General features: G+C 39.9%; 2 protein-coding genes across 6 annotated transcripts; both read left to right on the top strand.

Annotated features, from left to right (window-relative positions):
- Positions 1–4,874, top strand: spo11 (SPO11 initiator of meiotic double stranded breaks). 2 transcript variants are annotated; one of them, XM_058052223.1, is made up of 13 exons: positions 1–125; positions 498–611; positions 1,423–1,511; positions 1,621–1,687; positions 1,777–1,885; positions 2,237–2,323; positions 2,676–2,712; positions 2,812–2,921; positions 3,044–3,143; positions 3,401–3,438; positions 3,699–3,775; positions 4,470–4,581; positions 4,727–4,874. In XM_058052223.1, exons 1-13 carry the CDS (start codon positions 16–18, stop codon positions 4,844–4,846), a joined length of 1,170 nt encoding a protein of 389 aa, XP_057908206.1. In that variant the 5' UTR covers positions 1–15; the 3' UTR covers positions 4,847–4,874. The 2 variants fall into 2 exon arrangements, with proteins under 2 accessions (XP_057908206.1, XP_057908205.1); XM_058052222.1 differs by having other exon boundaries at positions 10–125; positions 486–611.
- A 262-nt stretch (positions 4,875–5,136) lies between these two features.
- On the top strand, positions 5,137–10,492 carry LOC131104724 (5-aminolevulinate synthase, non-specific, mitochondrial-like). Of its 4 annotated transcripts, none has more exons than XM_058052221.1 (11): positions 5,137–5,253; positions 5,762–5,855; positions 6,033–6,197; positions 6,781–6,882; positions 6,967–7,186; positions 7,281–7,465; positions 7,801–7,980; positions 8,163–8,327; positions 8,414–8,682; positions 8,943–9,105; positions 9,388–10,492. In XM_058052221.1, the coding sequence occupies exons 1-11, from the start codon at positions 5,242–5,244 to the stop codon at positions 9,546–9,548; spliced, it is 1,716 nt and encodes a 571-aa protein (XP_057908204.1). In that variant the 5' UTR covers positions 5,137–5,241; the 3' UTR covers positions 9,549–10,492. The 4 variants fall into 4 exon arrangements, with proteins under 4 accessions (XP_057908204.1, XP_057908202.1, XP_057908201.1 ...); XM_058052219.1 differs by having other exon boundaries at positions 5,762–5,958; XM_058052218.1 differs by lacking the exon at positions 5,137–5,253 and adding an exon at positions 5,404–5,580 and having other exon boundaries at positions 5,762–5,958.
- The last annotated feature ends 1,380 nt before the right edge of the window (positions 10,493–11,872 follow it).

Below are 11,872 nucleotides of genomic sequence, written 5' to 3'. Positions count from 1 at the left end.
AAAGGAAACATCAAGATGGACTTGGGTGAAGCACAATCTTTCACGAAAGTCGATGAACTTCGTGCTAAACTGTTGAACAATGTCGCAGACGCCACAGACGAAGACAAAGATGAAGAAATTAAGTCGTAAGACTACAAGCTGCTACTGCTTTTCTAGCTAGCATTAGCTAGTTAGCTATATTTTCAACTATAGTTACTTCATATTAAGATAATTTTGGATTGATTTGCTTTTCATGGCACTGGTATTGGTTAGTTGCGGCAACAATTTAACGGCACCATGTGTTAAACCTAACATAACTGTATGTAGAGTTTTATTACGGACTCGAAGGTCTAAAATGCTCATTATAAGCTGTTTTGGTGGGACAATGATTGCTGCGCCCTCTGAGTTGACAGCACCTTTAACTCTCGTTTGTAGAAATGTCAATTTAATGATGTTTACTCAATCTTTGACAATGTTGGTTGTACCACCATCAACCTCATTTACAGTTTTTTATCTAGCAGGGAGATTTTGGACTGCATTGAAAATGTAATCCTGCAAATAGTGACCAGTCTGTCTAAAGATGAGACACCGGTATTGGTGCTGCCTAATAGATCCAGCTGGGACAATGTCAGGTGAGATTTACGTATAAATGATTTTACCATAAGAACAAACTGTGTATAATCCATGTAAATCAAAGGTGTCCAAACTGCAGACTGGGGGCCATTTGTTTCAGCACATTGTAAAAGTAAAATTAAACCAATGGCAATAATAGAGCAAAAAGGCAAAATGTTAATTCTGTTTACATTTTGTTATTAGTAGTTAGTAGTATACTAAGAACTAACAATAACACTAAGTTGTGCCACCCCATCTTTGGATTTAACTCTGCGGCCCTATGTGGAAGAAGTTTGGACACCCCTGATGCTAAACACATGATTCTGTGTAAATAAATTCACAAATAGCCTTACATGGGTTTTTACTGGTGGTCGGCCCACCCAAGATGACCAGCTTGCTGTTTAATTTCCTTTATGAGGGGAAAAAGAGCACACTTTTCTTCTTTCTAAATTTGTACATGAATGTTTCAATTGACCGCGGGGGGTTGCCAGGTGTTCACAGCAAAAAAAAAGAAAAACAGTACCTCAGGCCACAGAGATTGAAGCTGAAATAACTTCCTGCTGCTTAAAAGATGACAGAGTCATTTAATTAACATAGAGACTAATGTGGCTAAGATGTTCAGCAAAGAACACTGTCTGGAAGGAGGGGCTTCTTACAGGTAGCTCCTGGCTGTGGGGGAATTTTGGATTGCTAACATGTGGTGGAGCACATTTTCAAAGCTGTAAAAGTATGTAAATTACAATGTACCACACTCTGTTTGTACTATATATTTAATGGCTTATTCCATGCATTTCCACTTAAGGGCATTACTTGACATTTTTACCTCTTCAGGTTTGACAGTGCCATCGGGCTTCAGATGAGTTCATCTAGCGCCCTCATGATGATCAGGAGTAGCTGCCCAACATCTGCTACTACATTTTGTAAGATGGCTACTTTGTTGTTGTTTTTTTTTTTTGCAGCTGACAGTCATCATCTCACCAGTGTTGTTGTCACTTGTATTAATTGTGAGCATGTTTCCTCTACTTCAAGCCCAGATTCTCAATATTCTCTCCGTCATTTACACTCTAGTGCAGAGCAACTCGTATGCAACAAAAAGGTGGTCAAAACTTAAACATACAGTACTTCCATATCAAGTCAGAATTTTGAAAGGAATCTGTCCACTTTTGTTTACTTTTCCTCACACAGAGACATCTTTTACAACGACCCACAGCTGTTTGGCTCACAGAGAACAGTCGATAGAATAGTGGATGATGTGTGCTGCATGTTTAAGGTTCCTCGTAGAGCTCTGCGTGTGGTAATTGGGTCTATGTACATCCATGTTGCATTTACTCCCCTGTATATTTGCAGACTTTTTTCTCACCAAACATAGGATTGTTTTTGCACTATTTTAGTCATTTTTATATGTCACAAAATTTTGCAGTAATGCAGTGTACAGCATACAGTACATGTTTGTAATGGTAAGGATAAACAAATGTGTTACCAATCGGTGGCAATATAACTTGCAGGCATCTGTACAGTGGATGTCTTTCTTTGGGGGTCACAGAATGTCTGTATATTACATTATCATACTATAAAATGAAATGCATACGTGTGCTTGCTCAGTAGTCCGGAATTTACATTAATTGTGTAAATTTGGCCTCTACAGTTGGCAACATCCAAAGGTTTAATATCAGGTGATCTGTGTTACACGGAGGAGGACGGCACAAGAATCGACTGCCACTCAAAGTCTGCTGTAAGTTATTTGTAAGATGAGTTTATACTACGTTACTCGATTCAATTGACCCAGATTACTCTCTCCCGTGTGGTCCAGTTTGGATATGCTGCTTGAAAACATACAGTCATGGAAAAAAATATTAGACCACTTATTAGACCATCTAAATCTAAAAAGCCATCTAAAAAAAGGCTAAATTGGAATTGGAAACTAAGACATGCAGTGTAAATCCATCTTTTTTCCTCCTAAATTAAAAAAAAACAGTAGATGAGAAAATAAACCAGTTGTGAAGCTTTGCCCTATTTCAACTTTTTGATTGAGTCTAATTATTGAGCCTAAAGAATACTTCAATTTATCAGGATGTTTGTTTTAGGCTGTCGCTGTTTCATCAAACATAGCAGGAATCAGAAGTATCCTTTGGCACTTTTGTTGTTTATGTTTGTTTTGGAGGGCATGGGGACTGTGGTAATTGGCTGCAAAAGTCTGTGTTTTTCCTTAGACATGCACAGATGTTGTGTCATCTGCCAAGTTTGTCCTGATAGTTGAGAAGGATGCTACATTTCAGAGGCTTCTTCAAGATGATTTCTGCACAAAGAGTTCTCCCTGTATCATGATAACAGTACGTGAAGAAGTTTTCTATCATACCAAATCACTTGGGTAATAATTGCCTTCATGTGCCCTCCTCATGAAGCACAGCTTTCCATTTTTGGCATCGTGAGCATGTGTGTTTTTGTGCTTCAGGGAAAAGGCTTTCCAGATGTGAACAGCAGGTTGATGGTGAGAAAACTCTGGGATGTGCTGCATGTCCCAGTCTTCACTCTGGTGGATGCTGACCCGCACGGTACATCTGCCCAATTTTACATCTCATACTTAACATAGTTCCTGTCACCTCACTAAGCATTTCACATGTGTCCGCTACATCACCATGGCTTTTCAGGCTATTTTTCCATATGGACTAATTTTATCCAGACATTCAGATTCTTTTCTCGTTGCATGGCAGTACACATATGTAATGCCGTACACATATGTAATGCTGAACCCTGTTGATCTGGTATGTACTGTATGTAATATGGTGTAATATGTCTCTGATTTTCCCAGGCATTGAGATCATGTGCATCTACAAGTACGGATCAGTGGTGAGTCTCAAGTATTGCTACATTTTGGCTCTCCAATTTGACTGCTTCAGCATCATTGCACTGTATGTTTCCAATTTGTGGTGATCTCATTAAGAACAGAAAATTGAAAACTAACATTAAAAGATCATATCGCTAAGGTTCCCTTGTGTTCTTTAACAATGTTGTAAACACATGTTGCCCATAAACGCGGAATACAAGAACAAGGCTGAACTTATATGAACTGTTGTGTAAAAACATGTTTCTGCGCAATTGTCCCACAGGCCATGTCATTTGAGGCCCACAGCCTGACCATCCCCAGTGTCATGTGGTTAGGCATCCTCCCCTCTGACCTCCAGAGGTTTGGACTCAACACTTGCTACTTCCTTCCGCCAGCCTTTTTCCAGCTCTTAAAGGGGACCTATGATGCTCATTTTCAGCCCTTTTGTATTGAGTTGTGGACCCATATAGAGCAGCTACACACAATAACGTGCACATAAAGTTTTCTAGATCTTCCAGAATCTGCACCTATTCCAAGCTGTATTCCCCTGGATTTCCAAAATGGTCTGTTTAAATGTATTCCCCCCCAGGCCCTCCTCCAGGCATGCCCACTCAGCTGTGATTGGTCACAAAAATGGTTCGGAGCTACTGGTTGGAGACCAGGCCCATATAAGGACGTCTGGCTCACTGTAACAGAAAAAAAACTCTCTGCAAACCTCATTATCTGAAACGTTGACATCCTATAACACAAGAGTAAAACATTCTAACAATATTTATAGGTCAGACAAGTGGAAAATCATACAATAATAGGACCCCTTTCAGGGCAGTGTCCCCTGACAGCTGCATGAAAATCAGCTATGTGAACCACTGCACTATCAGTGTCAGTTTTTAAGTCAACTTATTGAAGTCCCCTGGAAATTCTATTGGTTTGCAATGTTTCTCATATAATCAACTGAAGCGAATTAACAAGTGTAGTTTATCTACCAACTGATAAGATACAGTTAAGTAAGCATGACAAAGCAAAACAATTCTGAGAAATGAATTTCATCCTTGAGGTTGCAGGTCCCCAGGGATACACTGATCCCCTTCACCAAGAGGGATGAAAATAAACTCAACAGCCTCCTCAAGAGGCCGTACATGGCGGAACAACCAGAGTGGCTTAAAGAGGTACGAGGAGATAGTGACTTTATAAAATTCATTTTGTGAGCACATGATTTATCTTTTCTGTTCTTCATTATCGGTGTTAATGTTTTTAGGTTACTTGTTTTTTGGAGAGCAAGTCTCCACATGTGTGTTTTTTATCCTGTTGTAGATGGAGTTGATGCAGAAGAACAAATACAAAGCTGAAATACAGTCACTGGCAGCCATAGGTCCAGATTTCCTCACCAGCATCTACCTGCCAAACAAGCTGCGCTATGGAGGCTGGCTATGAGCAAAATGCTGCCATCTAGCGGAATTAAAGACATTCACAAAACTGGTTTCACAACATAGACCCTAACCAATTTTTTCTGACCTTTACTGACAAAAATACATTGTTTACGTTTATTTCACTTGTAATTGTGTTAAAGTCGTGCAAGACTGATGGTTGTAATGTTTAATTATGTCCCTCTATATATTCTGAACATTAACAGAAAATAAATTCTTAATTTTGGCTGCCAGATTACATATTAATTTGTTTTATATCATCTTACAAGAAAATACAATTTAATATGAATTCTAACTTGTTTTGCTCAATTCCTAAAAATGTGAAATAAGCATCAGGTAGCATCAGTGCAACTCACCAATGTTCTTCCATGTCTCCAGCTGCTGCGTCACCACTTTCAAGTCATGATAAAACAGGTGAGTCAGCAGAATTGATCCAGAACAGTCCACATTTTTATTTCTAATTGATTCTTTAAAAAGCCACTTGGTTGCATACTTGTTCTGTAGCAATGCATGTATTTGTCTGCAGATGGCTCCTCTGTCTTGAGTAACGTTATACAGGCGTAACAGGGTAGGGAGTCCTTCAGAAGACTTCCCCCTCCACTTGTCAAGGCCAGCTGACTGCTACTGAGTAGATAGAAGTAGTGGTGTTCTTTTCACAGTATCATCCTCTCTGATCTCATGCGCCATGTTTCGCAAGGCTTTTTTCCTCTGCTACATGAAAATGGACTGGGATGTTGTCAGGTCAGATATGACAATGTGGTATTATCGGGACAAGTAAGTTAGTACATGTATACTGTAGTTATGTAGCTGTCAACTCATATAATGTCAGAGTTGAGGGAACATGCTGGGTTTGTGTACTGGTGGTAGACTTATTGTTTCAATGCCAGCACTAGTATGCACTCCTTCATGTTGTCCTATGTAGTTGGAGAGTATCTCATATGGAGGCAGTACTTCGCAGATGCCCTTTCCTGTCTTTGGGACCCAGTTCCCTGCATTTGGCAGGAAATCCATCACTGGTGAGCTACGCCCACAAGTGTCCTATGATTACAGACCTTGTCTCGGGATCGTTAGGCCGAGGTCTGTCCTCTTCCGCCTCTTTGGCCAACTGCTCACCAACGAGTGAGTTCCGGATACACATTTGAATGCATAATTAGTTTGACTTGATAGTATGTTGGAATGTGTGTTTTCTGCAGGTCCAACATGTGAAGTAAAGTCGCCTCAAGGCCACACTATGCCACTTGCTGGAGTATCCAAGTGCCCTTTCTTGGCTGCAGAGATGGTACAGACAAACAAAGTATTGACAGAAGCCAGCATGGAAATACAGGAGGACGTCGCAAAAATACACACTTTACAAACTGGTGAGTTGTGCAAATCTCACTTATCATAGGATAACTTTTTAAGCAGTAATGTAAAATGTGTTTGTTTCTTTTTCTTTCTGCTTTTTCCTTGATTACGGGGTCGCCACAGTGGATCTTTTTGATCCACATACTGATTTTTGGCTTGAGGCCTTCATATTCCGGATGCATGAGTGAAATGATAATTTTAAGAATGCAACAGCACCCTTTAGTGACACATCCTAATTCATACATAATGTTGCTTAAAGGGGATATATTATCCTTTCCAGTGGGTTTCCGATGAAGTCTGGAAGACCTCAGTAGTGCTTCGGAATGTGGCCAATCACGTCGGAGTCGGCCTGCCCGGAGGCGGGCCATGGGTGGAAGAAATTAAAACACCGTTTTGAAAAGCCAAGGAAATACAGCTGGAATAGGTGCAGATTCAGGAAGCTCCAGAAAGCTTTCTTTGCAGGTTATGTGTAGCTACTCGAAAAGAGTCCACAACTCAATACAAAGTGCTGGAAAATTGTGAATAATCGGTGCCCTATAAAGAGCTTTGTGCAATAAATGTGATGATCTCCAAGTGATATGAAATTATCAATTACAGACACCATGGAGGCTCAGAAGACCAGTACAGTGGCTTCAAAACATATTGTTAAACCAATGCCCTCCAAAGCATCTCACCTTCTGAAGGATAATCTTCCTCAGGGTAAGGCAGTTGCTTTTATTTTTATAAACAGAAAATGAATCCCTCCATAAGATTTTTCAGATAATAAAATTTCATCTCCATCAGTTGTGACCTTCAAGTATGACAGTTTTTTCGAGGACAAAATAATCAGCAAGAAAAGGGATCACACCTACAGAGTTTTTAAGACGGTGAACCGACGTGCGCCTTCTTTCCCCATGGCGGACAACTACTCAGATTGTTTTAATGTTAAGACAGATGTGTCAGTGTGGTGCACCAATGACTACCTCGGCATGAGTCGCCACCCCAAAGTCACCCAGGCTATAATGTAAGTTATCTGACCCGCTTTCAAAAATGTTCAATAGTTGATGATAAGAAAGAACTGTGCACTCAGAGTAATTCTATTCAATGTATTCTTCAAGGGAGACTTTGGAAAATCATGGTGCTGGCGCAGGAGGCACCAGGAACATTTCAGGAACAAGTAAATTCCATGTGGACCTGGAACATGAGATTGCTGACCTGCATGGCAAGGATTCCGCTCTGTTGTTCACTTCTTGTTATGTAGCCAATGACTCCACATTGTTCACTTTGGCTAAAATGTTACCAGGTACATTTGCAATGTTTTGTATTTTAACATGAAACCATGTTAATAGGCATGCGCGAGTACACCACTCTCTATCTGTGTCTGTATCTGTTCACCCATCTAAATGATCTGCATGCCTATCTCGGAAGTGGGTGTGGTTTAACTGGAAATTACTATTTTAAGTCTGAGATTGATGTGGATTGATCAGAAGTTGCTATATAATACATATTGAGCATCATCTTTAAACACAAATACGGATAATCACGAAATGATGATGATGATGAGTGTCCAGCTCATCCTTACTTTTTATCGATGTGGATTAATTGTTACAACTAACATATTTGATGTAATTTTTTCAGGTTGTGAAATTTACTCTGATGCTGGCAACCATGCCTCAATGATTCAAGGTATTCGAAACAGTGGCGCCAAGAAATTTGTCTTTCGGCACAATGATGTCGGCCATTTACAAGAGCTGCTGGAGAGGTCGGAACCCTCCATTCCAAAGATTGTTGCCTTTGAGACGGTGCATTCAATGGACGGTAAACTCTCAAGCCTCACTTATTTTAATCTGGGATTACAAAAATGATAGCAAATTGTAGTTGTTGGAGACCACTGCTAAGTAAGATAAAACATAATAATTAAAAATACATTGTTAGATAAATACATTTCTGACATTCTCACTCAAAATACTGTTTTCTTTAATAATATGTGCTTTCAATAGGGGCTGTGTGCCCACTGGAGCAAATATGCGATGTTGCCCACAAATTTGGTGCCATCACCTTTGTGGATGAGGTGCATGCTGTGGGCCTATATGGGTCTAGAGGAGGAGGGATTGGCGACAGAGACAGAGTCATGAGCAAGATTGACATCATCTCCGGTACCCTAGGTAAGTTTCCCTACAGCCAGTGAGGGGAAAGCGCTCAATGTCATTTTTCCAGTTGGATTTGTAACATGTTGCTGGTGTCTTTCCAGGAAAGGCATTTGGCTGTGTGGGTGGCTACATTGCCAGCACCAGCGCCCTGGTTGACACAGTGCGGTCCTTCGCTGCAGGCTTCATTTTCACCACTTCTCTTCCTCCCATGCTTCTGGCCGGGGCCAGGGAGTCCATCAAGATTCTCAAAAGTGAAGAAGGCCAGGTGCTCAGAAGGAAACACCAGATGAGTGTCAAGCTGCTTCGACAAATACTCATGGACTCGGGCCTTCCAGTCGTCCATTGCCCAAGTCACATCATTCCTGTCCGGGTACGATTTGAGAAATGTTTATCTCTGCAAAGTACTGACTTCTAACACATGGCAGATATTTATTTTCAGGACTTTTTATTTTTCAAATCACAGCTCTACCAGCCACACTTGAATGAACTATAAAGCAAAAACTAAGGCTAATATTTTTCACTCAGAATCATTTTGTTTTTGTTTTCTTGAACACTTTCTATAATTCAAATGAAACAACTTCAGGCCAAAATCAAAGGTTCAAAATCTAATTATGAATTGTGGATGCACAGGTAGCAGATGCACAGAAGAACACGAAGATCTGTGACATGATGATGTCCCGTTATAACATCTACGTCCAGGCTATCAACTACCCAACCGTCGCTAAAGGGGAAGAATTGCTTCGCATCGCCCCTACGCCACACCATACACCTAAGATGATGTACTACTTTGTTGGTATGTGTACAATACCTACCCATATGTGGTGACTAAACATCTACATCTTTATATATATATATATATATATATATATATATATATATATATATATATATATATATATATATATATATATATATATATATATATATATATACACGTATATATATATATATATATACACGTATATATATATATATATATATACACGTATATATATATATATATACGTATATATATATAATTTGTCTCCAACAGTAATGTGACTTTAGGATTTTATTCTCTGCTTCCTCTCCATAGACTGTCTGGTAAAAACGTGGAAAGAAGTGGGCTTGGAGTTGCGGCCGCACTCGTCAGCCAAGTGTAACTTTTGTCAACAACCTCTCCACTTCGATTTCATGAGTGAACGAGAAAAGTCCTACTTCACTGGACTCAGTCACATGATTTCCGCTGTAGGCTAGTATTCACACTCCACCTATTCTTACTTAGTTCATTATCCCAGCAATTTATTGTACTGTATTTAAATTGATCTTGTGATACCTTGGTGCTGTGCAGATGCTATACTTGGAAAGAGTGAAGACATAAAGTGAAAGTAGTTGAGTACAACAAGAAGGCCAGGGTAGAATTTGCCAAAAAGTAGAGGTGAACCTAAAAAAAAATTCAGAACAATATTGTATGGTCTACATACAAAGCTGCATTTTGTGCATTCAGTTCTGTCGTCATTGACTTATATTTACATTTGTTTGATGTTCTGAAACATTTAAGTGTGACAAAAAATAAGAAGTCAGGAAGGGGGCAAACCCTTAATATATAGATAGTTAGTTAATAGTGCTTACATGTTGTGTAAAATATGAAACAACATGGAAGGATTGTAAGAATATTTGTTTATTTTCCCTTTAATTTAGTGTTTTTGTTCAACAATCATATTTTCTGTGTTCAGGGTTATGAAAGTGTGGTATAGTAAGCCTCGCTTCAAAGAATATAAGACAGTTGGGGCCGAGGTACTCCACCCCCAAAAAATCTGGATCATACATGTATTGTGCCATTTTTTTAAATTCAGTCTAGACTGTCTCTCACAGTAGCAATTATTTCAATTATTCCAGATTCTGTTGCAATATGTTTTTTTTCTGTTACTTAAGTAACTTTCAGATGTATACAAAACTGGTGAGACCATGCTACTGTAAATGTCTGCTGGCAGGTTAATGATGATTTAACATCTTTATGCACCCCTACTCCGCTATTCCTCATATTGGTCTGAACTTGTCATTACTCCGCCTTAGACAATTAGTGTCCTGAGGATCAGAGACTGTTTAATATTTAATCTAGAAATCTATTAAAGAAATAAAGAGCACGGCGCTGCTATTTCAAGCATACTTTTGGATATATGAGTTAAAAAAAGGAACATTAAAAATCACCTTAAAAACTTGATTTACTTAATTTTTGAACAGGATAGGATCAATCTCAGGATGTCTTCTTGAAGGAGACTTGATATATAATGATCCAAGTGTCATCATCCACAATGTTCACATTTCTTTCCCTTCCAGTTATCCCTCACTTCACCAGCTGAGGGCGTAGTTGGTCTCCGTTTTTAGCCACATTGTCTTGCGCCTCCCCTTTCTGCCGATGACTCATACTGTGCAGGCAGTCCGAAGCTTTCACAATGAACCACTAGATGGTATCAACACAGAGCAGGATATTGTGTTTCCTCTCCAGATAACGTAGATATCACAGAGAGGAGTAAATATGCCTTCATTATGTTTTGCAGTACGTGCAGCACAGATATCAAATCAAATCTTGCGCACTACTTGAATTTATTGCAAGATTTTAACATGGAATGAGTAACGGGATCAAATAGATTACATTTAAATTCCTATTTTGTTTATGTACGTTTGTAAACCGCGGTTGGATCAAATGTATTTGGTAAAAGACCTTCAGATGCAGTCCCACTTCAAGGGAGCCGAAGCTCTCCTCCCATCTGTCTGATCCCTGCATGCCCCCCACTGTGCATTTGCACATGACAGGAGTGCTCGCAGTGGGGCTTGCACGAAAAGCCCTCAGATGCAGAACTTGACACGCAAAAACCTGGAATATTCCGTGAAAAAATGAAGACGCCTCCTCCCCTCACACTCCCAGAGAATTATCATGTGGTCACGTTTTGGAGATCATTATGTAACCAGTGTGCTGTTGGAAGTGGAGCAGTCAGGTGATCATAGCTATCATGCAAGCGCATCCATTAATCTTGAATCTTAAATGTTGCTGTAGTTACAGTTCTGAGACACATTAATTGCACACAGGGTCAAAAGGGGCAGATGTGATTATTTAAGAAGGTCATGCCTCACAGCCAATCCACCACATGCTATTGAGGAGAAGAGTTTGGTGCAGTTTTCCAACTCATCATGTTCTTCATAATGACAGTCTTTGTAAAGTCAGCCACTTCGCTTATTCCATTAAGTCTGGAAAGCACACTTAGTGTTCATCTGGAACAGCGATTATGTGGGTGTGCATACAGAGGCCACAGGCACAGTGTGTTTAGTAAATGGTGCTTAGGTGTTGGTGGCAGGTGCATAAATGCTGGTGAGGTCTGAGTATGTGCTTGTTGTTGGCTCACTGTGCAGTGATAATAATGTGTGTGTATGCAGGTTTAGCTAGATTCCTCATTCTGTGCTAATCCTGATGCTCTGCACATCTGCACACACACACACACACACACACACACACCCCCACCCCCGACTCACGTGTGCAAACAGATGAGCTGCATGCTTGCTTTCCCCTCTGCACGCATCTC

Source organism: Doryrhamphus excisus, chromosome 16 (assembly GCF_030265055.1).
Source record: "Doryrhamphus excisus isolate RoL2022-K1 chromosome 16, RoL_Dexc_1.0, whole genome shotgun sequence".
Classification (NCBI taxonomy): domain Eukaryota; kingdom Metazoa; phylum Chordata; class Actinopteri; order Syngnathiformes; family Syngnathidae; genus Doryrhamphus; species Doryrhamphus excisus.
Note: the sequence above shows the minus strand (reverse complement) of the source record. Positions and strands in the feature narration are given on the sequence as shown.

What these genes read in the sequence shown, in the direction of transcription:
- spo11 (XM_058052222.1), top strand. Translation starts at nt 16, where the DNA reads ATGGACTTGGGTGAAGCACAATCTTTCACGAAAGTCGATGAACTTCGT. An exon ending in CTCCCCTCTGACCTCCAGAG is followed by an intron (nt 3,776 to 4,469) that starts GTTTGGACTCAA and finishes TTCATCCTTGAG; the next exon opens with GTTGCAGGTCCCCAGGGATA. An exon ending in AACCAGAGTGGCTTAAAGAG is followed by an intron (nt 4,582 to 4,726) that starts GTACGAGGAGAT and finishes ATCCTGTTGTAG; the next exon opens with ATGGAGTTGATGCAGAAGAA.
- LOC131104724 (XM_058052218.1), top strand. Translation starts at nt 5,525, where the DNA reads ATGTTTCGCAAGGCTTTTTTCCTCTGCTACATGAAAATGGACTGGGAT. An exon ending in TTTGGCTAAAATGTTACCAG is followed by an intron (nt 7,466 to 7,800) that starts GTACATTTGCAA and finishes TAATTTTTTCAG; the next exon opens with GTTGTGAAATTTACTCTGAT. An exon ending in GACGGTGCATTCAATGGACG is followed by an intron (nt 7,981 to 8,162) that starts GTAAACTCTCAA and finishes TGCTTTCAATAG; the next exon opens with GGGCTGTGTGCCCACTGGAG.